The following is a 27447-nucleotide window of genomic DNA, read 5'->3' as shown; positions in this document are numbered from 1 at the left end:
AGTAGGGTTACAAGCTAGCCCCTTCCCCACAACAAACTGAGCATTCTAGTTTTGAATTGTGGTGTTATGGTTAAGACTTCTGTTAATACATATATGAAGCAACGTTTTATAGAGAGGGTAGAGTTGAGACTGCATAGGATTTTCCTTTCCATTTTGTATATATGGACTATAAGTTTGTCAATCAATGCCTGGGGGATACGAAACCTGTTTTTTTTGTTTTGTAAGGACTGCAACACAGATTTTGTATTCGTTCAAGAAACACATTCACGCAAGGAGGACTATACTTTTTAGAAAAATTTGTGGGGTAGTGAAATTTTCTTGGCCCACGGGACTAAATCATTCAGCTGGGGTTGCAATTTAGCACATCATTTCAAAAGGGACATTTTTGTTTACTTAAATGGACACCAATGGACATTGGCTAGTAGTGGTCATATGGATACTGTTATAGTCTTCCAAACTCTACCTACATGTACATATTACTTCGACTAACTGGTGCACCCGCACATTGACTCTGTACCGGTACCCCCTGTACATAGCCTCGCTATTGTTATTTTATTGCTGATGTTTAATTATTTGTTACTTTTATTTAAAAAAAAATGTACTTATCTATTTTCTACTTAACACTTATTTTCTCTTAAAGCATTGTTGGTTAAGGGCTTGTACTGTTTTCTGCGCATGTGACAAATACAATTTGATGTATTTGGCGTATTTTTTGACTTATCTATTTTCTACTTAACACAATTTGATTTGATTTTCTAGAGGAAATTGAGGAAATTCTTACAAAGGCTTCTGAGAAAATATCCATCCAGTGAGACTGTAGTTGGTGGGGATTTTAATATGGTTTATTATAATGAGACTGATCTATTGCCCCTTAGGCCTAACATTGTTGTGAAGAAATTGGTGAATTTCTGCCAAAGCCTGGACTTAATTGACATATGGAGAGTTAAAAACCCTGGAGAGAAAGTACACATGGAGTAATAGAGATCATTCACTACAATCAATTATTTACTCGTGGGTGATAACCTCTAATCTTGAGCCTAACACGAGGCTAAAATACTGCCTGCAGTCCTTTTTTATTTGTTTATTTTTTTCCCCTCCTTTTACTCCCCAATTTCGTGGTATCCAATTGGTAGTTACAGTCTTGTCTCATCGCTGCAACTCCCGTACGGACTCGGGAGAGGCATTCATTGAATCAGATGGCTCATTCATCACAAAGCCCACTGTTATTGCAAACTACTTTAATGACTTTTTCATTGGCACGATAAGCAAACTTAGGGATGACATGCCAGCAACAAACGCTGACACTACACATCCAAGTATATCGGACCAAATTATGAAAGACAAGAATTGTTCTTTTGAATTCCGTAAAGTCAGTGTGGAAGAGGTCAAATAAATATTGTTGTCTATCAACAATGACAAGCCACCGGGGTCTGACAATCTGAAGGAAAATTACTGAGGATAATAGCAGATGATATTGCCACATCTTCAATTTAAGCCTACTAGAGAGCGTGTGCCCTCAGGCCTGGAGGGAAGCTAAAGTCATTCCGCTACCCAAGAATAGTAAAGCCCCCTTTACTGGCTCAAATAGCCGACCAATCAGCTTGCTACCAACCCTTAGTAAACTTCTGGAAAAAATTGTGTTTGACCAGATACCATGCTATTTCACAGTAGACAAATTGACAACAGAATTTGAGCATGCTTATAGGGACGGACACTCAACAAGCACAGCACTTACACAAACGACTGATGATTGACTGAGAGAAATTGATGATAAAATGATTGTGGGGGATGTCTTGTTAGACTTCAGTGCAACTTTTGACATTATCGATCATAGTCTGCTGCTGGAAAAACTTATGTGTTATGGCTTTACACCCCCTGATATAATGTGGATAAAGAGTTACTGTCTAACAGAACACAGAGGCCTATCAAATATAATCCAGTTAGAATCACGAATTCCCCAGGGTAGCTGTTTAGGCCCCTTGCTTTTTAAAATTTTTACTAACGACATGCCACTGACTTTGAGTAAAGCCAGAGTGTCTATGTATGCAGATGACTCAACACTATAGATGTCAGCAACTAAAGCGACTGAAATGACTGCAACACTCAAAGAGCTGCAGTTAGTTTCAGAGTGGGTGGCAAGGAATAGCCATAAATATTTCTAAAAATAAAAGCATTGTATTTGGAACAAAACACTCACTAAACCTCAACTAAATCTTGTACTAAATAATGTGGAAATTGAACAAGTTGAGATGACTAAACTGCTTGGAGTAACACTAGATTGTAAACTGTCATGGTCAAAACATATTGATGCAGTAGTAGCTAAGATGGGGAGAAGTTGGTCTATAATAAAGCAATTAACTATCCTTCTTAACAACACTATCAACAAGGCATGTCCTACAGGCCCTAGTTTTGTCGCACCTTGACTACTGTTCAGTCGTGTGGTCAGGTGCCACAAAAAAGGACTTAGGAAAATTGCATTTGGCTCAGAACAGGGCAGCACAGCTGGCCCTTGGATGTACACAGTGAGCTAATATTAAAAATATGCATGTCAATCTCTCCTGGCTGAAAATGGAGGAGAGATTGACTTCATCACAACTTTTATTTATGAGAGGTGTTGAATGCACCGAGCTGTCTGTCTAAACTACTGGCACACATGCATACCCCTCAAGACATGTCCAGAACAGACTATGGGAGGCACACAGTACTACATAGAGCCATGGAACTCTAGTCCACATCAAGTAACTGACACAAGCAGTAAAATTAGATTAAAAAAAGAAAACAGCTAAAAAAAACACCTTATGGAACAACGGGGACTGTAAAGCAACACAAACATTGGCACAGACATGCATGCATGCATACACACACACACACACACACACTATACAGTGAGGAAAAAAAGTATTTGATCCCCTGCTGATTTTGTACGTTTGCCCACTGACAAAGAAATGATCAGTCTATAATTTTAATGATAGGTTTATTTGAACAGTGAGAGACAGAATAACAACAACAAAAATCCAGAAAAAAGCATGTCAAAAATGTTATAAATTGATTTGCATTTTAATGAGGGAAATAAGTATTTGAGTCCCTCTCAATCAGAAAGATTTCTGGCTCCCAGGTGTCTTTTATACAGGTAATGAGCTGAGATTAGGAGCACACTCTTAAAGGGAGTGCTCCTAATCTCAGCTTGTTACCTGTATAAAAGACACCTGTCCAAAGAAGCAATCAATCAATCAGATTCCAAACTCTCCACCATGGCCAAGACCAAAGAGCTCTCCAAGGATGTCAGGGACAAGACTGTATACCTACACAAGGCTGGAATGGGCTACAAGACCATCACCAAGCAACTTGGTGAGAAGGTGACAACAGTTGGTGCGATTATTCGCAAATGGAAGAAACACAAAAGAACTGTCAATCTCCCTCGTCCTGGGGCTCCATGCAAGATCTCACCTCGTGGAGTTGCAATGATCATGAGAACGGTGAGGAATCAGCCCAGAACTACACGGGAGGATCTTGTCAATGATCTCAATGCAGCTGGGACCATAGTCACCAAGAAAACAATTGATAACACACTACGCCGTGAAGGACAGAAATCCTGCAGCACCCGCAAGGTCCTCCTGCTCAAGAAAGCACATATACATGCCCGTCTGAAGTTTGCCAATGAACATCTGAATGATTCAGAGGACAACTGGGTGAAGGTGTTGTGGTCAGATGAGACCAAAATGGAGCTCTTTGGCATCAACTCAACTCGCCGTGTTTGGAGGAGGAGGAATGCTGTCCCCAAGAACACCATCCCCACCGCCAAACATGGAGGTGGAAACATTATGCTTTGGGGTTGTTTTTCTGCTAAGGGGACAACTTCACCGCATCAAAGGGACGATGGACGGGGCCATGTACCGTCAAATCTTGGGTGAGAACCTCCTTCCCTCAGCCAGGGCATTGAAAATGGGTTGTGGATGGGTATTCCATCCACAAAATCCCTCCTGAGATGTGTGCAAACCTGGTGGCCAACTACAAGAAACGTCTGACCACTGTGATTGCCAACAAGGGTTTTGCCACCAAGTACTAAGTCATGTTTTGCAGAGGGGTCAAATACTTATTTCCCTCAATAAAATGCAAATAATTTTATAACATTTTTGGCATGCGTTTCTCTGGATTTTTTTGTTGTTATTCTGTCTCTCACTGTTCAAATAAACCTACTATTAAAATTATAGACTGAACATTTCTTTGTCAGTGGGCAAACATACAAAATCAGCAGGGGATCAAATACTTTTTTCCCTGAGGACCCATTTGGCTTGGGTCCTCAGATCCTCAAAAGGTTCTACAGCTGCACCATCGAGAGCATCCTGATTGGTTGCATCACTGCCTGGTATGGCAACTGCTCGGTCTCCGACCGTAAGGCACTACAGAGGGTAGTGGGAACAGACCATTATATCACTGGGGCCAAGCTTCCTGCCATCCAGGACCTCTATACTAGGCGGTGTCAGAGGCAGGCCCTAAAACGTGTAGAAGACTCCAGCCACGGCAAGCGGTACCGGAGCACCAAGTCTAGGTCCAAGAGGCTTCTAAACAGCTTCTACCCCCAAGCCATAAGACTCTTGAACATCTAATCAAATGGCTACCCAGACTATTTGCATTGCCCCCCTCCCCTCTACCCCTCTTTTACGCCGCTGCTACTCTCTGTTGTTATTATCTATGCATAGTCACTTTAATAACTCTACCTACATGTACATATTACCTCAACTAACCGGTGCCCCCACACATTGACTCTGTACCGTTACCCCCCATATATAGTCTCGCTATTGTAATTTTACTGCTGCTCTTTAATTACTTGTTACTTTTATTTCTTATCCGTATTTTTTTGAATTGTTGGTTAGGGGCTAGTAAGTAAGCATTTCACTGTAAGGTTGTTGTATGTGACTAATACATTTTTATTTAATTTGATTGGATATTAAATGAAATATGCATATTAACTTTTTTGGGATAGGGGGCAGCATTCAGAATTTTAGATGAAAAGCGTGCCCAAAGTTAACTGCCTGCTACTCAGGCCCAGAAGCTAGGATATGCATATAATTGGTAGATTTGGATAGAAAACACTCAAAAGTTTCTAAAACTGTTAAAAGTATGTCTGTGAGTATAACAGAACTTATTTGGCAGGTGAAACCCCGAGGACAAACCCTCCAGGAATTTTTTTTTTTGAGGTGACAGTGTTTTCAATGGGGTTTCTATGTGGATATATATTTCTAAGGCACTTGCTTGCAGTTCCTATCACTTCCACTGGATGTCAACAGTCTTTAGAAATTGGTTGATGTTTTTCTTTTGAGTAATGAAGAACTATGGCTGTTCAGAACGAGGGTTGAGTCTAGTGTACTGTTGTGGTTGGGGCACGCGACCTGGTATTGAACACAGTTTATCCCGTCTTAAATTTTATCGATTATTTACGTTAAAAAATACCTAAAGTTGTATTAGGAAAGTTGTTTGAAATGTTTGGATCAAGATTACAGGTAACTTATTAGATATTTTGTGGTCATGTTGCGCGAGTTGGAACCGGTGTTTTTCTGATTCTAACGCGCCAAATAAATGGACATTTTGGAGATATAACGACGGAATTTATCGAACAAAAGGACCATTTATGATGTTTATGGGACATATTGGAGTGCCAACAGAAGAAGATCTTCAAAGGTAAGGCATGAATTATATAGTTATTTCTGAGTTTTGTGTCGCGCCTGGCGGGTTAAATTATGATTGTCATGTGTTTGTTTGATGGGGTGCTGTCCTCAGATAATAGCATGGTTTGCTTTCGCCATAAAGCCTTTTTTAAATCTGTCACGGTGGCTAGATTAACAAGAAGTTAAGCTTTAATTTGGTGTATTGCACTTGTATGAAAGTTAAATATTTCTAATAATTTGTTTTTTTATTTGGTGCTCTGCCATTTCACCGGATGTTGTCGAAACATTCCGCTAGCGGAACCCCTAGCCGTATTAAGTAAGTATCCGCTGTAGATATTGGAATGTAGAATGTTAATGTTTTGGGTTGGTATTCTAAGGAAGTTTCTCGTTTTATAGTTCAAACAAGTAACAAAATGACCATTGTTTCCACAGACTGCAATTATTTTGCAATTTGGGTGAACTACTCCTTTAATACTGAAGTGAAAGCTGCAGTACCTCAGAGATGACAGTAGGGGGCAGCTGATCAGGGTCTCCCACAAGGATGAGGTAGAGCATGGGAATGAGTGTCTCCGTCACAGTGGTCTGCCCTGCCTGCACACAGTGCCATGGAGACACAACAAACACAAAGACAAGGGGTTGGTCCTCACATTCATACAGATTGAGTAGAGGAGATTCAGTCAAACTGGGTAAGACTGGTGTTCCTGAGTGGCGCAGCGGTCTAAGGCACTGCATCTCAATGCAAAAGGCGTCACTACAATCCTTGGTTTGAATCCAGGGTGTATCACATCCAGCCGTGATTGGGAGTCCCATAGGGCAGCGCACAATTGGCCCAGTGTCGTCCAGGTTTGGCCAGGTTAGGCTGTCATTGCAAATAAGATTTTTTTGTTAACTCACTTAAATAAAGGTTAAATAAAAAAATGTAATTCCACAGGGCTTGCAAGCTTTTATTCCAGTCAAGTACCATACACCTTATTCAACTAACCATCAAGCCATCAATTTGTTGAATCAGTTGTGTTACAGCACTGGACAGGAACAAAAGCTTGCACACCGTGCATCTCCATGACCACAATGATATATAGAACCCTATTGCTGCTTTACACTATTGAAATGCAGCCAAACTAAAGGAGCTACAAATTCTGACCACGTCCACGATGATGCAACTGAAGGGCTCATGTCCCAGGCACTGGAGGGCCGACTCCAGGGCGGAGCTGCAGCTCGTGCTCTGGGTGCAGCAGACCACATGCGTATCCTGTAAGACACAGGGCTGGGTCTCCTGCTTCCTAATGCAAGACTATGGGAGAAAGACAGGAAAGGAAGAAGAGGAAAGAGGTCAAGAAAAAGAGCCAGGAAATAGAAGAGAAAGCGAGATCTGAGAGAAAGAGGCATTTCTAATGAGATTTCTCTTCCCAAAGCAGTTTTTTCTATCCCCTTTAATTCTGAATAATAATATCTCTCCTCTTATCTGATAAGCCCTTATACGCATGACAAAGTTGCTAACATCTCTATGCACATAATGTGGTACAGTGCCTTACCTGTTTTAGCTCGTAGCCGAGACTGTCTCTCTCGGAGCAGTCTGTACTTTCTCTGCCAGCTCATGGTACTACACACCAGCCAATAAGAGAGGGAGGAAATAAAAAAGAGAAACAATGAACAACAACTCTGAACAAGTCTTAGGATATTAATGGGATTTGCAGTTCCTAATGCATGTCTGAGCCAAGGTCTACAGAGATTATGAGCGAGACCACAGCGTATGACGAGAGCTTTGAATAGTTTTGGCAAGTGTAGGTAGGTGGCTAGCCCTCTAGCGGACCCTGCTGGCGAAAGCCTGTGGTTAACATTTACTCAGTCTGTCAGTTGGGCAACATCTTGGAGATCTTCTCGATGCTCTCATCTAGCTGCACTCTGCATTGGTAGACGTCTGCGTCCTCTGATATCAGAGCTTTGTTGATACAGAGGAACACAGGGAAAATGTATCAACGTTTGAATTTAACAATGCTATTGGCCAAGCTTGTGTTCAGCAGGAAAGAAACAGGAGCAAGATGAAAAAAATAGACACTCTCTAGAATGCTAGAGCAAAAGAAAAATCTCCAGACAGAATGTCCAGAAACAAGATAAACAGCATACCTCAGCAATTTTTTTTTGCAGCAGGCCCAAAATGGTTTTGCTCTTTCCTGTTCCTGGGGGTCCGTGTATCAGGCAGATTTTGGGGGTGCGTTGCTGGTTTCCGATGATGGACATACTGTTTTCTCACCGCCCTCACCTGGCTTGGGTTGTAACCCTGGGACAAACACATCATATAGATGTATTATTAACATACAATTACTCGAAAACATGTATACAAGGCAATTATAACACATGCAAGGGGCCACCTGATATCAAACAAAACATTTGACAGATTTACAATTGTATAGTAAAGAAACAATGCAAATTCGAATTATTTGCATGTTGATAAAGACTCACTGGAGTCACACAAATACTCTGTAGTTGGTTACCCAATAGTTCCACAAAGGAATAACTTACATTTAAAAAATGCCAAACTCTCCCAATTCAAATGCCTATTATAATGAAGTTCAGGTTGGAGAGTATGAGACCTGTGGGCTGAGGAGGGGTGGGAGTACTCCCTCATGGTGCTGACCCGGGAGCTCACCGCCTGCTTGTTCACCGACGTCACGTTGCCCCGGGTCCTTATCATCAGGTTCAGGGTGGGGCACTGGCCTGAAGGGCGGCAGAGAAATACATCACACCAAGCTTTAAATAAAGTGCATTTAAAATTATCCACACACTAACAGTGTAAAACAATACAATATGCTACATGCAGTACAGCATAACAATACAATATATACATCCATATTTATGATGAGAATGGATGAATAGAGGTAACAACAGAAAATAACAATGGAAGAAGTTAAAGAAACATGACAGTCTTTTGTGTAGAGGATATTTATTTTCAACTTGTCTTTCCATATCAATACAACCCGTTCCCTCTTTCCATGTAAGCCCATCCCTTCCTGGCCTCTTACACAGAAACTCACCCACACCTCTGTTGAAAACATTGGATCTCTGCACATAGCCAAAATGTTCCTTGGGATCCAGAAAGCCCTGCTCGTGTTGTTAAAACCTGTTGGGGCTAGGGGGCAGTATTTTCACGACCACATAAAAAACGTACCCAATTTAAACTGGTTACTACTCTTTTCCAGAAATGAGAATATGCATGTAATTAGTATATTTGGATAGAGAACACTCTAAAGTTTCTAAATCTGTTTGAATGGTGTCTGTGAGTATAACAGAACTCATATGGCAGTTCAAAACCTGAGAAGATTCCATACAGGAAGTGGCCTGTCTGACAATTTGTGGTCCTTCTGTTGCCTCTCTATCGAAAATAAAGTATCTCTGCTGTTACGTGACACTTTCAAAGGCTTCCATTGGCTCTCTGAAGGCGCCAGAAAGTGGATTGGGGCGTCTGCTGTCTCTGGGCAAGGTTCAGGAGCTCTGTTTGTGAGTGGTCTGTCTGGTGGCTCAGAGACAGGAGATGCGCGGTCACTAGACATGGCCATTTTTTTCTTCACCTGTTTGAATGAATACAAGGTTGTCCGGTTGGAATATTATCGCTATTTTACGAGGAAAATCGCATAAAATTTTAAACAGTGTTTGACATGCTTCTAAGTACGGTAAAGGAAGATTTTTGTCACGAAATGCGCCCGTGCGTCACCCTTTGGATAGTGACCTGAACGCACGAACAAAACGGAGGTATTTGTATAATAACTATGGATTATTTGGAACCAAAACAAAATTTGTTGTTGAAGTAGAAGTCCTGGGAGTGCATTCTGACGAAGAACAGCAAAGGTAATCCAATTTTTCTATTAGTAATTCTGAGTTTACTGAGCCTCGACGTTGGCGGGTGTCTGAATACCTAGCCTTGATGGCCGAGCTATGTACTCAGAATATTACAAAACGTGCTTTTGCCGAAAAGCTATTTTAAAATCTGACACCGCGATTGCATAAAGGAGTTCTGTATCTATAATTCTTAAAATAATTGTTATATATTTTGTCAACGTTTATCATGAGTAATTTAGTAACCATATTGCATACCCGAGAGAATACCCGAGAATACTAAAGACATCAAGAAAGCCAATCAGTTGATTATTGACAAGTTTTTACAACACTTTTGATAAACATGGCAAAATAGAAATGGGCCTATAACAGCTAGGATCAGCTAGCTAAAATGCTTGCTTGCCTAACTTCCTTGCATGGACAAAAATTAACCAGATAAGTTAGCTAGGCTACATATTGAACTTCAATCGTCTCAGGCCAGTGGCACAATATATTAATTTCTCGTTAGATCAGAATTGCTGTCATAATCATTGGCCTGTACAGAGAATTAGGTCAAAATCTACATATTCATCCATGGCTTAGGAAAAGGCCAATTTAGCAAGCTAGCTACTGCAGGACATCAACACAAGCTGACCAGAAACAGATTTGTCTGACAATGATGTTTTGCTAAGGATGTGATTTGATTGATGTGAAGCCAAACTCAAACTGGCCTCCCTTGGGGGGTGTTTTTCTGCTCCAAGACAATCCACAGTTGAGCTCAGCTCAACGCTGATTGGCTAATTATTTTATAATTGTTTTATTAAGGGAGGCCAAATACTTGCTGGCGTCAATCAAACAAAATGCTATGGCGACAACATGTCATACTCTTTTGTTCCAGACAGCATTTGATACATGGGCTACATTTACGTCATTTAGCAGACGCTCTTATCCAGAGCGACTTACAAATTGGTGCATTCACCTTATGATATCCAGTGGAACAACCACTTTACAATAGTACATCTATATATTTTTTTGGGGGGAGGGTAGGGAGGGGGGTTAGAAGGATTACTTAATCCTATCCCAGGTATTCCTTAAAGAGGTGGGGTTTAAGGTGTCTCCGGAAGGTGGTGATTGACTCCTCTGTCCTGGCGTCGTGAGGGAGCTTGTTCCACCATTGGGGTGCCAGAGCAGCGAACGGTTTTGACTGGGCTGAGCGGGAACTGTGCTTCCGCAGAGGTAGGGAGGTCGAGCAGGCCAGAGGTGGATGAACGCAGTGCACTTCTTTGGGTGTAGGGACTGATCAGAGCATGAAGGTACGGAGGTGCCGTTCCCCTCACAGCTCTGTAGGCAAGCACCATGGTCTTGTAGCAGATGCAAGCTTCAACTGGAAGCCAGTGGAGTGTGCGGAGGAGCGGGCTGACGTGAGAGAACTTGGGAAGGTTGAACACCAGACGGGCTGCGGCGTTCTGGATGAGTTGTAGGGGTTTGATGGCACAGGCAGGGAGCCCCGCCAACAGCGAGTTGCAGTAATCCAGACGGGAGATGACAAGTGCCTGGATTAGGACCTGCGGTGAGGCAGGGTCGTACTCTGCGAATGTTGTAGAGCATGAACCTACAGGACCGGGTCACCGCCTTGATGTTAGCGGAGAACGACAGGGTGTTGTCCAGGGTCACGCCAAGGCTCTTAGCACTCTGGGAGGAGGTCACAATGGAGTTGTCAACCGTGATGGCGAGATCATGGAACGGGCAGTCCTTCCCCGGGAGGAAGAGCAGCTCCATCTTGCCGAGGTTCAGCTTGAGGTGGTGATCCGTCATCCACACTGATATGTCTGCCAGACATGCAGAGATGCGATTCGCCACCTGGTTATCAGAAGGGGGAAAGGAGAAGATTAATTGTGTGTCGTCTGCGTAGCAATGATAGGAGAGACCATGTGAGGATATGACAGAGCCAAGTGACTTGGTGTATAGCGAGAATAGGAGAGGGCCTAGAACTGAGCCCTGGGGGACACCAGTGGTGAGAGCACGTGGTGCGGAGACGGATTCTCGCCATGCCACCTGGTAGGAGCGACCTGTCAGGTAGGACGCAATCCAAGAGTGAGCTGCGTCGGAGATGCCCAACTTGGAGAGGGTGGAGAGGAGGATCTGATGGTTCACAGTATCAAAGGCAGCAGATAGGTCTAGAAGGATGAGAGCAGAGGAGAGAGAGTTAGCTTTAGCAGTGTGGAGAGCCTCCGTGACACAGAGAAGAGCAGTCTCAGTTGAATGACCAGTCTTGAAACCTGACTGATTTGGATCAAGAAGGTCATTCTGAGAGAGATAGCAAGAGAGCTGGCCAAGGACGGCACGCTCAAGAGTTTTGGAGAGGAAAGAAAGAATGGATACTGGTCTGTAGTTGTTGACATCGGAGGGATCGAGTGTAGGTTTTTTGAGAAGGGGTGCAATTCTCGCTCTCTTGAAGACGGAAGGGACATAGCCAGCGGTCAAGGATGAGTTAATGAGCGAGGTGAGGTAAGGGAGAAGGTCTCCGGAAATGGTCTGGAGAAGAGAGGAGGGGATAGGGTCAAGCGGGCAGGTTGTTGGGCGGCCGGCCGTCACAAGTCGCAAGATTTCATCTGGAGAGAGAGGGGAGAAAGAGGTCAAAGCATAGGGTAGGGCAATGTGAACAGGACCAGCGGTGCCGTTTGACTTAACAAACGAGGATCAGATGTCGTCAACCTTCTTTTCAAAATGGTTGACAAAGTCGTCCGCAGAGAGGGAGGACGGGGGAGGAGGATTCAGGAGGGAGGAAAAGGTGGCAAAGAGCTTCCTAGGGTTAGAGGCAGATGCTTGGAATTTAGAGTGGTAGAAAGTGGCTTTAGCAGCAGAAACAGAGGAAGAAAATGTGGAGAGGAGGGAGTGAAAAGATGCCAGGTCCGCAGGGAGGCTAGATTTCCTCCATTTCCGCTCGGCTGCCCGGAGCCCTGTTCTGTGAGCTCGCAATGAGTCGTCAAGCCACGGAGCAGGAGGGGAGGACGGAGCCGGCTGGGAGGATAGGGGACATAGAGAGTCAAAGGATGCAGAAAGGGAGGAGAGGAGGGTTGAGGAGACAGAATCAGGAGATTGGTTGGAGAAGGCTTGAGCAGAGGGAAGAGATGATAGGATGGAAGAGGAGAGAGTAGCAGGAGAGAGAGAGCGAAGGTTGCGACGGCGCAATACCATCTGAGTAGGGGCAGAGTGAGTAGTGTTGGAGGAGAGCGAGAGGGAAAAGGATACAAGGTAGTGGTCGGAGACTTGGAGGGGAGTTGCAGTGAGATTGGTAGAAGAACAGCATCTAGTAAAGATGAGGTCAAGCGTATTGCCTGCCTTGTGAGTAGGGGGGGACGGTGAGAGGGTGAGGCCAAAAGAGGAGAGGAGTGGAAAGAAAGAGGCAGAGAGAAATGAGTCAAAGGTAGACATAGGGAGGTTAAAGTCACCCAGAATTGTGAGGGGTGAGCCATCCTCAGGAAAGGAACTTATCAAGGCGTCAAGCTCATTGATGAACTCTCCAAGGGAACCTGGAGGGCGATAAATGATGAGGATGTTAAGCTTGAATGGGCTAGTGATTATGACAGCATGGAATTCAAAGGAGGAGATAGACAGATGAGTCAGGGGAGAAAGAGAGAATGTCCACTTGGGAGATATGAGGATTCCAGTCCCACCACCCCGCTGACCAGATGCTCTCGGGGTATGCGAGAACACGTGGTCAGACGAGGAGAGAGCAGTAGGAGTAGCAGTGTTTTCTGTGGTAATCCATGTTTCCGTCAGCACCAAGAAGTCGAGGGACTGGAGGGTAGCATAGGCTGAGATGAACTCTGCCTTGTTGGCCGCAGACCGGCAGTTCCAGAGGCTGCCGGAGACCTGGAACTCCACGTGGGTCGTGCGCGCTGGGACCACCAGGTTAGAGTGGCAGCGGCCATGCGGTGTGAAGCGTTTGTGTGGCCTGTGCAGAGAGGAGAGAACAGGGATTGACAGACACATAGTGGACAGGCTACAGGAGAGGCTACGCTAATGCAAAGGAGATTGGAAAGAAAATTAACTAAACAACTGGGGAAGCGAGAGAGCAGGGCCTCCCTCACTAACCATTCGCTGAAACGCTCAAATATAACTATTCCAACTTCCACTTAGAAATTATAATTGATGTAAACTACAGTGGTTCAATGTTTCCAGGAATAGGCTCAAACTTAGTTTATTCAGCTAGATAACTTGGTACAGTATTCTTCCGTGAAACCCACCCAGTGCACCGTGTCTTATGACACCGTAGCTAACTAGCATGCTAGCATCCAATAACACACGGTTAGCACCAATACTTGGTTACAACAAACTACCAATGGATCATTCGTGTCCATGTCTAGTTCCTTTCATAACGCAGAAGTAATTAAACGTTGGCTAGCTAACACAAAGTCAGTCCTGCTAGCTACACAACTCGAAAGCTTACGTTGCAAAAATCTTATTGACTAAAAATGATACAGTACTGCTAGCTGGTAGCTGGTAGAGTTAGCTAGCTAGCAGTGGCTGCGTTTACCTTTATCTTTGATACAAAGACAACTATGTAGGTAGCTAACGTTACACTAATCAAATCGTTCCGTTGTAATGTATTTAGTTTCTACAGTACCGCTAGTTGGTAAAGTTGGCTAGCTAGCTGTGGTGCTTTATCCGGCTACCCGGATAAAGCACTAAACAAACTTCAGTTAGTGCTAAATACGGCTGCTAGAATCCTGACTAGAACCAAAAATTTTTTTTATCATATTACTCCAGTGCTAGCTTCCCTACACTGGCTTCCTGTTAAGGCAAGGGCTGATTTCAAGGTTTTACTGCTAACCTACAAAGCATTACATGGGCTTGCTCCTACCTATCTTTCCGATTTGGTCCTGCCGTACATACCTACACGTACGCTACGGTCACAAGACGCAGGCCTCCTAATTGTCCCTAGAATTTCTAAGCAAACGGCTGGAGGTAGGGCTTTCTCCTATAGAGCTCCATTTTTATGGAATGGTCTGCCTACCCATGTGAGAGACGCAGACTCAGTCTCAACCTTTAAGTCTTTACTGAAGACTTATCTCTTCAGTAGGTCCTATGATTAAGTATAGTCTGGCCCAGGAGTGTGAAGGTGAACGGAAAGGCTGGAGCAACGAACCGCCCTTGCTGTCTCTGCCTTGTCGGTTCCCCTCTTCCCACTGGGATTCTCTGCCTCTAACCCTTTTACAGGGGCTGAGTCACTGACTTACTGGTGTTCTTCCATGCCGTCCATGGGAGGGGTGCGTCACTTGAGTAGGTTGAGCCACTGACGTGGTCTTCCTGTCTGGGTTGGCGCCCCCCCCTTGGGTTGTGCCGTGGCGGACATCTTTGTGGGCTATACTCGGCCTTGTCTTCGGACGGTAAGTTGGTGGTTGTAGATATCCCTCTAGTGGTGTGGGGGCTGTGCTTTGGCAAAGTGGGTGGGGTTATATCCTGCCTGTTTGGCCCTGTCCGGGGGTATCATCGGATGGGGCCACAGTGTCTTCTGATCCCTCCTGTCTCAGCCTCCAGTATTTATGCTGCAGTAGTTTATGTGTCGGGGGGCTAGGGTCAGTCTGTTACATCTGGAGTATTCTCTTGTCTTATCCGGTGTCCTGTGTGAATGTAAATATGCTCTCTCTAATTCTCTCTTTCTTTCTTTCTTTCTTTCTCTCGGAGGACCTGAGCCCTAGGACTACCTGGCATGATGACTCCTTGCTGTCCCCAGTCCACCTGGCCATGCTGCTGCTCCAGTTTCAACTGTTCTGCCTGCGGCTACGGAACCCTGACCTGTTCACCGGACGTGCTTGTTGCACCCTCGACAATTACTATGATTATTATTATTTGACCATGCTGGTCATTTACGAACATTTTAACATCTTGACCATGTTCTGTTATAATATCCACCCGGCACAGCCAGAAGAGGACTGGCCACCCCTCATAGCCTGGTTCCTCTCTAGGTTTCTTCCTAGGTTTTTGGCCTTTCTCAGGAGTTTTTCCTAGGGAGTTTTTCCCAGCCACCGTGCTTCTTTCACATGCATTGCTTGCTGTTTGGGGTTTTAGGCTGGGTTTCTGTACAGCACTTTGAGATTTCAGCTGATGTACGAAGGGCTATATAAATAAATTTGATTTGATTTGATTTGATTTGGTGTTGGGATGTTGACGCCGTTTGGAAAACGGCGCGAACGAACGAATACAGCTGGCCAGCTAACCTTGTTAGTTTCTCAAAGTTAGTTTCTCAAAGCTACACCTGCACCTTTAGCTACACCTTTATCATTGATGCAAAGACAACTATGTAGCTAACACATACTGAGAAATGTGGTGCTGTTTCCTTCTCCAATGATTTCTCCGGTATGAAAACACAGTGAGACAAAAGCTACATTTATTTTATAATTGAAAAAAGTTATTGGTCAAATATTTGGGGAAGCCTGGCTACCCTTGGCATCCATGAATACATGCCACTGCGCAAAAAAACACCCTCGTATACCCCGCAAAACTAGAATAGTCCCAGTAAGCAAAATTACATTTGAAAAGAAGTCTAAAATATGTATTTTCCAGACATTGAAGTTAGGTTCATTTTAGTTTCTGAATGAAAGTTGAAAAGATGTATTTTCCAGACGTTGAAAATTCATATTTTCTGGACATTGAAATCAGGTTAATTTTCAGTTCTGAATGAAAGTTGAAAGTACATATTTTCTGGACGTTGAAAATACGTATTTTCCAGACATTTAAATCAGATTCATTTTTGGTACTGAATTAAAGTTGAAAATACGTCAATGTTTGGACCAAATCAAGAACTGTCCAGACTGGTATTTTTTAATTTTTTATTTCCATGTCCACAGACGTAGATTTTTTGTCTGGTCCAAATCTGAACCAATTATAGATGTCTATGTTTGGTTCAGATTTGGACCGGACTAAAAATCTACGTCTGTGGAGATGGAAATAAAAAATAAAAAAATACGTCCAAAAGAAGTCTGTGTCGGTCTGTGCTTACTGGGGTGTAGCCTACAGTGTAAGCCGGCAAAGGAATTTTATGAATGCCCATCTACGTGGCAGGCTACCGTTTGTAAAACACAAGAAAAGATGGCCGGTCCAAAAAAGATGTAGGCGTTGGTCCGTGCTTACTGTAGCCTGCAGTTTCGGCCCCAATGGAATTTTACAGATGCTCATCCATGTGGTTAGCCTACCGTTTGTAAAAAGGCAGTTGCATTGGTTGATTCCTGTGACAATTTGGCTATTTAAGTTCTGAATATCAGCTACCAAACTTTATCAGGAGTTGTCCTGAGCCTACTTGCAAGGAGAATCAATATGTTTACACAGTGGGAATGCATAATTATAATTTTCTTTGCAATGATCAGCTCATTACAAATTGACATATACAAACTTGAAACCAATGATCATGATAATTAAGCCCACTGGGTGAAACTCCTGGACACAAGTTGTGAGTAGCCTGATTGTCCATTCCATATTGTCCATTTTACTTTGACCTGTCCTATTTGTAGGATATGGTGTTTGTTAACATGTCAGCAAATGTTTTTATTTGCTTGGACACCATTTAAGTTAGGCTATTTGATTGGAGAAACGTGCATGCTGTAAAAAGTGTCCATCTCATTATATTGTCATACATTTTATCTCCAGCCTGTAGGCTACAGATAAGGCCACATAGCCTTCTTTCTACCCTAGGCTATATATGCTACGTGATTTATGTTAGATTATTTATTTTTACGTTGGTGGATCGACACAGCAATGGATCTCTCTAACAGCACTCTGGAGAGGTGCGCTGGGAATGGACAAGTGAAGTATTTTGTGCCCGTGCCTTTGACAAAGTGGGCACTGCTTATAACAGGACGGCATCAGCGCTCACATAAAAAGCGTATATGCCACTGGTTGAGAAATATTGTCATTGTTTTTGGGCAGAATTATGTGAGGTTTTATGTGTTATTGAAGGTGCTTCTTGGTCAGTTTAGCTCGGAAAATGCCGCACTCGCCAATCTGCTGCCAGCCCATTTATGATTGCTCTGAAATGCGATCAGGAGTCTCTGTACCAGTGGAGGTTGCTGAGGGGAGGACGGCTTATAATAATGGCTGGACTGGAGTATAATGGCTGGAATGGATTGAATGGTCTATAAATTACGTCTCTGTAATCTAGCATGGTAGGATGATCATCTGAATCAGGGTTAGTTTAGCAGCTGGGGTGAAAGAGGAGCGATTACGATAGAGGAAACCAAGTCTTGATTTAACCTTAGCTTGCAGCTTTGATATGTGCTGAGAGAAGGACAGTGTACTGTCTAGCCATACTCCCAAGTACTTGTATGAGGTGACTACCTCAAGCTCTAAACCCTCAGAGGTAGTAATCACACTGGTGGGGAGAGGGGCATTCTTCTTACCAAACCACATGACCTTTGTTTTGGAGGTGTTCAGAACAAGGTTAAGGGCAGAGAAAGCTTGTAGGACACTAAGGAAACTTTATTGTAGAGCGAAAATGTTGTATTTTGCCTGGTAGAAAATCTGAGTGGCTGGTACATTTAAAATCTACCTGCCATAGTGGCTGGTGGACCAAAAAGTTAATTTTAGGCCCTGTTCATGGTCATGCTGGTCATGGCTAGAAGGGATACAGCTTTTGGCAAATTAACATCAAAAGTTGAAATTGTTTGCATTTTATCTAACCCTTTTCCTAACCATCACCTAATTTAAAAAAAAAAAAATGATTTAACCTTTACCTTTAAGCTAATTATCCTAACCTACCACGTTAATTCTCCTAACCTGCTGCATAAGTACTCCAAACCTGCTACAAAAAGTTTTTTAAAAAGCTGGATCCCATCTAGCCATGACCATGTTTCATCGCTGTACCGCTGAGAAGTGAACCTAATTTATAGAAAAGTGGGCCTGACATGTAGTACTCCGACTCAGGGATTTGTTACTCATTACATAAATAAACAACCTGACAGATTGAATATCATTCATGACGACATGTCCAAATAAATTGATACATTGACAACTAGGGCTGAGTTCCCCAAAAGCATTATAGCACTAAGATCATTTAGTTTAAATGGAATTAAGATGGACAAAAGATATTAGTTCTACAATCCTTTTGGGAAACAGCCTAGGGCAGGTACACCCTCCCAACCTCTTCACACATCACATCAAGATGGGAAGACCATGATCATTTTATGGTGTGCAAATTTGATATCAGACAAGGTCTGATTCATGCAAATTGTTCACTGGGGGATTTGACCAATGATACACATCATTGAATTTGACTGGCATAGTTGATGATTGGGCCGCAAACAACCCCTAGTCTAAAAGCCACAATGTGGTTTCTTACAGTGCATGTCTCCTGAACATAGTCATGTTAACACAAGTTGAACATCTTATTTATGTGACATGCTTGTGTATGATCTCTGTGCAAGTAGGTTTTACCTAAATGTCCAAATAATACAAAATGACCTTCAGGATTGCATAATGATTCTTACGTTGGCTCTCTTTTTAATTTACTATTATTCAAAGAAGAATTGGAGGAGGGAAAAAAAGCATACAATTTTAGATAAACACTTCATTTATTTATTCAGCCTGATATGGTTACACAAAATGATAATCTAGGAGAACTACTTCCCTTTATGGAGCTAATGACATGACAATTCCAAATCAGCTTTTAACCTTCACCAGACAGCCTCAAACATCAGCTCTTGCATTTCCGAGGAACGCAGCATTAACACATGCTACAGATTGACCTGAGGTTTAATAAAAAATGTAAATAAAACATTGCCCCTCAGCAGTCATATCGTGTGTTTTTTCACCAGATGATATGGAATGTTTTGAAAAGACCGGTAAAAATAAAGTTAGGAATGACAAGTGTTAAGCCACTGTTTCATGTTCTCTAGAACCGCAAAAAGAAAAGGAAAAATATAAGTCCCAGGTTTGTGCTCCTGGGGTGTCAGACATGCAGGGAGAAAGGGGTTGAGAAAACACTCCTTTGCTCCCTGTGTGGAAGAGGAATAGAAAAAAAACAGAGCCCCTTGTGTTATGGCTCGTTTCTCTTCTTCTGCATCATCTCAAACATAATCGAGACCTCAAGTTGTACAGAAGGTACACTAGCCTTGGCTTGTACAGTATGTGAGGGCTTAAATGCCTGCAAGTCCATTTTGGAACCGAATACATTGGGCTAACAAGATGTATCAGAGGGGGAAACTGGGGGTCTTTCACATGTAAATAGTTTTAACCCCCCAACCACCTTTCTCTTTAATTTTAACAAAGTACACATTTGTTTATATATTACATGTTATACCGGAGTTTTAAAAATGGTTATTTTCTGTAATACAAGACAAAAAAAAAAAAAAAAAGGTTTTACCCCACCAATCTCATATTTTCCCCACCAGCAAACCCAAAACAAAAGAGTCACAAATTTCATGCTGTATTAACACCAGCCAATGTTTTGTTAATTGACAGAGCCCTCTATTGGTTTCTAAAAATCTCTTTCTTACAGTAAATGGTTATTGTCTGTGTGTGTGAGTTTACAGTTAAAGTATATATTAATTTATTATTAAATAGTATGTCTCTTTCACGGTCTTGTATGCGTCGGGGGAGCATTTGGGCAAGCTGTACAAGAAGGAGAGGCATGTGGACGGGCTTGCTCAGGCTGCAGGCTCCGGGCCGAGTCCTGGCACTCTCTTTAGGTCCACCTGTAAATGGGTTGGCCCTTTTTTCATTTCAACCAGGTCAGTCCAGAAGATGATTCTCCAGTGTGTTTTTTTATGAGCGAGTGTGTGTGTGTGCATACGTGTGTGTGTGCATACGTGTGTGGTCCTTTACTCAGTTTCACCAAGGAACTGCTACGATCACTGAAGTTTTGTTCCAAGCTTCCGTTGTCTGTTTCTGAAGGATAAGCAGACATTCAAACCATTACTAAACATGTAAACATGGTTGAAAACATCTCAATATGAAGTCCCAGATTGCTTTTCCACCTAATATGGTGATTAAAATATATAACTCACCTTGCCTCTGATCTAGTCACCGTGTACTCAAACCACAGGATGTTGGGGATCAGGCTTGTGTCCCTCACCAGAAAAAACTCTGATATCGGCCTGTCAGCAGTCATGGTTTGGGAGAGAGGTGGGACAAAGTTAAAATGGGAGAAACAATAGAAAAATACATAATATCAAATGAAAAACATCAGATTCACTGAGAATCTGTAGCTACAGTGCATTCTGCCCAAATCTGTGCCATGCTCTGAAGGCTCACTTTCTGCTAAGTCTGTGTGCCCCCCCCCCCCGAGAGGTGTCCCCATTCTTTACCATGCTGCCATCTTGGGGAATAGCGGTGTCAGCACCTCCTGTGTGAAGAAGAACCAGACTACTCCGATGGTGCTACCGGTCACTCCCCCGTAGAATACCTGACTCCAGGTGTGGTACAACAGGTAAACCCTGAGAAAGGGAAAAAACACAATTTAGTCATTGAGCATTTTTTAAATAAAAATCGTGCAATTTTTGGGTTGAGCTAATTACGACAGTTATTAACAGCAAAACTATTTGAGGAGTTGGGACCAAATTGAGCAACTGTGTCATGCGCTAAAAATACATTCAAATCAATCTTTTTTATTTATACTAACTCTCCTCCTTCCCTCCATTGTCATCCCTCCCGCCCTCACCTGCTGTATGACACGGAGAAGGCCACACCTAACAAGGTGATGGACAGTATATGTCTCCACAGCAGCTCCACACAGCGAGCGTTGTTCGTTTGATGCATTCTAGACATGGGCAAAGTGCATCAGCCAACATCAAATGTCACGTATGAATACTGACTATGAAAAATAATTATTTTCGTGGCCATTTTAATTTATTTATTTTTAAGAAATGTAGTCTGGGAGAGAAGTCACTCACCTTAAATAAAGAAAAAGAAAGAAGTAAACAACAAAAAACCAGATGAACTGGGAATGACTGGAGGGCATCCCATACTCAGTGGTCAGGGTTGCGTGAGCTCCTGGAAAAATATTCGGGGAAGAGAATAGACATGGGGTTAACCACATGCTACGAAATTAATCACAAATAGACGGCTTTAGGCCGTGGCCAGAAATATGGATGATATTAAAACTGTTGAAAAAGAAATGCCTTCGTTAATGTCCATTTTCGTTTGTCAAAAGTTTAATTGAACTTTTGGACAGTCAGGCGAGTTTCATATGTAAAAATGACAGGCAAAACTGTAGATAGTTCCCATTCCCCTCCACTGTCCATCAACATATAGGCACCGTAAAAATCCATTGGCTCATCTGTAATTGACAGATACAAAAATCGGTGTCTGGCCGGGCAAGACAAAACCTATTCCCCCTCGGGAAACTGAAAAGATTTGGCATGAGTCCTCAGATCCTCATAAAGTTATACATCTGCACCATCGAGAACATTGACTGTTTGCATCACTGCCTGGTATGGCAGCTGCTCGGCTTCCGACCGCTAGGCGCTACAGAGGGTAGTGCGTATGGCCCAGTACATCACTGGGGCCAAGCTTCCTACATTCCAGGACCTTAATACCAGGCAGTGTCAGAGGAAGGCCCTAAAAATTGTCAGACTCCAGCCACCCTAGTCATAGACTTCTCTCTGCTACCGGAGCACCAAGTCTAGGTCCAAGAGGCTTCTAAACAGCAGCTTCTACACCCAAGCGAAAAGACTCCTGAACAGCTAATCAAATGGCTACCCAGACTATTTGCATTGCCCCCCCCTCCTCTCTTTTACACTGCTGCTACTACTCTCTGTTATTATCTATGCATAGTCACTTTAATAACTCTACCTACATATTACCTCAATTACCTCGACTAACCGGTTCCCCCGCACATTGACCGGTACCCCCTGCCTTGCTATTGTTATTTTACTGCTGCTCTTTAATTAGTTACCTTTATTTCTATTCTTTTTTTTTTTTTTTTTTACTTATCAGGTATTTTTCTTAAAACTGCATTGTTGGTTAAGGGCTTGTACGTAAGCCTTTCACTGTAAGGTTGTATTCGGCGCATGTGACAAATACAATTTCATTTGACCCAGTGTACAGTCGTGGCCAAATGTTTTGAGAATGACACAAATATTAATTTTCACAAAGTCTGCCTCAGTTTGTATGATGGCAATTTGCATATACTCCAGAATGTTATGAAGAGTGATCAGATGAATTGCAATTAATTGCTAAGTCCCTCTTTGCCATGCAAATGAACTGAATCCCCAAAAACCATTTCCACTGCATTTCAGCCCTGCCACAAAAGGACCAGCTGACATCATGTCAGTGATTCTCTCGTTAACACAGGTGTCAGTGTTGACGAGGACAAGGCTGGAGATCACTCTGTCATGCTGATTGAGTTTGAATAACAGACTGGAAGCTTCAAAAGGAGGGTGGTGCTTGGAACCATTGTTCTTCCTCTGTCAGCCATGGTTACCTGCAAGGAAACACGTGCCGTCATCATTGCTTTGCACAAAAAGGGCTTCACGGGCAAGGATATTGCTGCCAGTAAGATTGCACCTAAATCAACCATTTATCGGATCATCAAGAACTTCAAGGAGAGTGGTTCAATTGTTGTGAAGAAGGCTTCAGGGGGCCCAAGAAAGTCCAGCAAGCTCCAGGACCATCTCCTAAAGTTGATTCAGCTGCGGGATCGGGGCACCAGTACAGAGCTTGCTCAGGAATGGCAGCAGGCAGGTGTGAGTGCATCTGCACCCACAGTGAGGTAAAGACTTTTGGAGGATGGCCTGGTGTCAAGAAGGGCAGCAAAGAAGCCACTTTTCTCCAGGAAAAACATCAGGGACAGACTGATATTCTGCAAAAGGTACAGGGATTGGACTGCTGAGGACTGGGGTAAAGTTATTTTCTCTGATGAATCCCCTTTCCGATTGTTTGGAGCATCCGGGAAAAAAAGCTTGTCCGGAGAAGACAAGGTGAGCGCTACCATCAGTCCTGTGTCATGCCAACAGTAAAGCATCCTGAGACCATTCATGTTTGGGGTTGCTTCTCAGCCAAGGGAGTGGGCTCACTCACAATTTTTCCTAAGAACACAGCCATGAATAAAGAATGGTACCAACACATCCTCCGAGAGCAACTTCTCCCAACCATCCAGGAACAGTTTGGTGACGAACAATGCCTTTTCCAGCATGATGGAGCACCTTGCCATAAGGCAAAAGTGATAACTAAGTGGCTCAGGGAACAAAACATCGATATTTTGGGTCCATGGCCAGGAGACTCCCCAGACCTTAATACCATTGAGAACTTGTGGTCAATCCTCAAGAGGCAGGTGGAAAAACAAAAAAACACGAATTCTGACAACTCCAGGCATTGATTATGCAAGAATGGGCTGCCATCAGTCAGGATGTGGCCCAGAAGTTAATTGACAGCATGCCAGGGTGGATTGCAGAGGTCTTGAAAAAGAAGGGTCAACACTGCAAATATTGACTCTTTGCATCAACTTTATGTAATTGTCAATAAAAGCCTTTGACACTTATGAAATGCTTGTAATTATACTTCAGTATTCCATAGTAACATCTGACAAATATCTAAAGACACTAAAGCAGCAAACATTGTGGAAATTAATATATGTCATTCTCAAAACTTTTGGCCTTGACTGTATATTTGATGCACAGACAGACACTTATTATTGGTGTATGTACTGGGTCACTGCAGTAAGTGGCTTGTCGCTTTCCTCACCTTCACATGGGCGGGGCTCCCTTAAAATATGCTTCAGCAGCCAGTTCACCCCTTCATTCAGTACGAGCCCACCGAAGAAGGAGATCTATGAAAGACGAATGGGAAAAGGATTAGGTGTGATAATTTGCCTAAGTCCACAATGTGAATGGATACAGCTTTTAGAAACGTGCTTACAGTAATGCATCTTTCAATATTACCCTAATCTTTAATATTAATGGCCAATGATAATCTAATCTATACTTCTCAAAAAAATAAAGGGAACACTAAAATAACACATCCTAGATCTGAATGAATGAAATAATCTTATTAAAAACTTTTTTCTTTACATAGTTGAATGTGCTGACAACAAAAATCACACAAAAATAATCAATGGAAATCCAATTTATCAACCCATGGAGGTCTGGATTTGGAGTCACACTCAAAATTAAAGTGGAAAACCACACTACAGGCTGATCCAACTTTGATGTAATGTCCTGAAAACAAGTCAACATGAGGCTCAGTAGTGTGTGTGGCCTCCACGTGCCTGTATGACCTCCCTACAACGCCAGGGCATGCTCCTGATGAGGTGGCGGATGGTCTCCTGAGGGATCTCCTCCCAGACCTGGACTAAAGCATCCGCCAACTCCTGGACAGTCTGTGGTGCAACGTGGCGTTGGTGGATGGAGCGAGACATGATGTCCCAGATGTGCTCAATTGGATTCAGGTCTGGGGAACGGGCGGGCCAGTCCATAGCATCAATGCCTTCCTCTTGCAGGAACTGCTGACACACTCCAGCCACATGAGGTCTAGCATTGTCTTGCATTAGGAGGTACCCAGGGCCAACCACACCAGCATATGGTCTCACAAGGGGTCTGAGGATCTCATCTCGGTACCTAATGGCAGTCAGGCTACCTCTGGCGAGCACATGGAGGGCTGTGCGGCCCCCCAAAGAAATGCCACCCCACACCATGACTGACCCACCGCCAAACCGGTCATGCTGGAGGATGTTGCAGGCAGCAGAACGTTCTCCACGACGTCCCCAGACTCTGTCACATGTTCTCAGTGTGAACCTGCTTTCATCTGTGAAGAGCACAGGGCGCCAGTGGCGAATTTGCCAATCTTGGTGTTCTCTGGCAAATGCCAAACGTCCTGCACGGTGTTGGGCTGTAAGCACAACCCCCACCTGTGGACGTCGGGCCCGCATGGAGTCTGTTTCTGACCGTTTGAGCAGACACATGCACATTTGTGGCCTGCTGAAGGTCATTTTGCAGGGCTCTGGCAGTGCTCCTCCTTGCACAAAGGCGGAGGTAGCGGTCCTGCTGCTGGGTTGTTGCCCTCCTACGGCCTCCTCCACGTCTCCTGATGTACTGGCCTGTCTCCTGGTAGCGCCTCCATGCTCTGGACACTACGCTGACAGACACAGCAAACCTTCTTGCCACAGCTCGCATTGATGTACCATCCTGGATGAGCTGCACTACCTGAGCCACTTGTGTGGGTTGTAGACTCCGTCTCATGCTACCACTACAGTGAAAGCAGCGCCATCATTCAAAAGTGACCAAAACATCAGCTAGGAAGCATAGGAACTGAGAAGTGGTCTGTGGTCACCACTTCTTTATTGGGGGTGTCTTGCTAATTGCCTATAATTTCCACCTGTTGTCTATTCCATTTGCACAACAGCATGTGACATTTATTGTCAATCAGTGTTGCTTCCTAAGTGGACAGTTTGATTTCACAGAAGTGTGATTGACTTGGAGTTACATTGTGTTGTTTAAGTGTTCCCTTTATTTTATTTTGAGCAGTGTATATGACCTTGTACAAGCATTTCTGTATGTAGAGTTTTAGCATGCGTCATGTGTGAGTGTGACACGTGTCCTGTCCTCATTTAGTGGTCCGGCAGGGACTTGGGTAGCCCCATTTGGGACCTCTTTTATGGATTTCTGTAATTGAGGTCCCATATGGGGCTAGGATCTGGGTTATATTACTTACCGTGTGCAGTTCACGCTTGAACACTATGAGGGTGACAAAGCCCACAAGGATCACTATGGGTAGCAGGCTGGTGTAGGCCAACAATTGTCCCGTCAGATCACCTTTGTGGAAAACAATATAATATAAACAATCCCTTTGCAAGACAATTTAAAGTTGCTCAGCGGTCTAAGGCACTGCAATTTAGTGCTAGGCATCACTACAGATCCTGGTTCGATTCCAGGCTCTAGCACAACCGGCCGTGATTGAGAGTTCCATAGGGTGGCGTACAATTGTCCCAGCATCGTCCGGGTTAGGCCGTCACTGTAAATAAGAATTTGTTCTTAACTGACTTGCCTAGTTAAATAAAGGTTAAATAAAATAAATAAAACAAATTATCAATTTGGTTGATAAAAAAAGGTACACAACCTACATATGGTTTGGCCATATTCTAGGCTTGGAATGCATAACCTTGCTAGCCAATTTACTGCCGTACAGTGTCTTTCAGCTAACTAGCTACTTTGCGATCAACAAAACCTAGTTGGCTATACTGGGCCAGTCACTAGTCAAGTAGGAAATTTTACATGACAAACTTTAAACTACATTTTATTCTGGGAATACGCTGTTTCATTATCATTTAAGTTTAAAAAAAAATGTGTAGCAACGCAAACTCGAACTAGTTAACTTGGCATTGTGGACAACTTTTCCAACTGCGCATGCGGAACTGTCACACTATTTGGCAGTTAATGTTAGCAACGTTCTCTGCGGAGCTGTGTATATGCTTTTTATTGTCTCACTATTTGGCAGGTCACGTCGGTCGTGCCAATTCAGTTGCAAAACATCCCACGATATCTTGCAGATTACCAAAGCATCGAGTATCTATCAGACAAATGTAACATAATAATAATGATTAGTTAATACACTCACCAGCAGGGAACTCTACGTGGGTTAGCGATATCGACCGCCATCGAGGTGGTACCGAGCAGTGTTCTTCTGACGCCATTTTACCCGGACACCGGGCAATGTGGATCGACGAATCAAAACGTAATACCAAAGTCAGTCTAACCAATACGAAACACAATCCCTTCAGCCATTCACAATACTCGAACAAACCTGTACTGGAATATAAAGGAGGAGTTATCGTCCAAAGAGGGGGTTAGATTAATCCCGCCCGGGGCCCGTGTAGTCGTGTTATGAATCTGCTGAAAATGATTTGCATTAGATTTGGAACCGGGCTGCTTCCTGGGCATGAGCCAGGTGGTCTGTTCAAAACCCACAGCAAAGTCGGTTCTAAACAAAAGTGATGTAATAACACGTGTAGTAACGCCGTGTTCAAAATCACTGGGAACTC

The 27447-nt window shown here is 43.4% G+C and overlaps 1 protein-coding gene across 1 annotated transcript; it reads right to left on the bottom strand.

The window, feature by feature from the left end:
• Nucleotides 1-19026: 19026 nt before the first annotated feature.
• LOC115203737 (dolichyldiphosphatase 1) lies at nt 19027-27136 on the bottom strand. The gene is made up of 8 exons (XM_029768684.1): nt 27024-27136; nt 26121-26221; nt 24156-24240; nt 21365-21464; nt 21133-21231; nt 20780-20908; nt 20480-20569; nt 19027-20360 (listed from the first exon to the last, which is right to left on the bottom strand). The coding sequence occupies exons 1-8, from the start codon at nt 27097-27099 to the stop codon at nt 20324-20326; spliced, it is 717 nt and encodes a 238-aa protein (XP_029624544.1). The 5' UTR covers nt 27100-27136; the 3' UTR covers nt 19027-20323.
• Nucleotides 27137-27447: the final 311 nt, after the last annotated feature.

The sequence above is a fragment of the Salmo trutta genome, chromosome 12 (genome assembly GCF_901001165.1).
Source record: "Salmo trutta chromosome 12, fSalTru1.1, whole genome shotgun sequence".
NCBI lineage: Eukaryota > Metazoa > Chordata > Actinopteri > Salmoniformes > Salmonidae > Salmo > Salmo trutta.
This window is presented reverse-complemented; position numbering and strand designations above follow the sequence as displayed.

Excerpts from the sequence above, each read along its gene's own strand:
- LOC115203737 (XM_029768684.1), bottom strand. The coding sequence starts at position 27,099 with ATGGCGTCAGAAGAACACTGCTCGGTACCACCTCGATGGCGGTCGATA. Across the intron at positions 24,241-26,120 it reads TCAAGCGTGAACTGCACACG|ATCTCCTTCTTCGGTGGGCT; the intron begins GTAAGTAATATA and ends CGTCTTTCATAG. Across the intron at positions 21,232-21,364 it reads TTTCTTTTTCTTTATTTAAG|AATGCATCAAACGAACAACG; the intron begins GTGAGTGACTTC and ends GCCCATGTCTAG.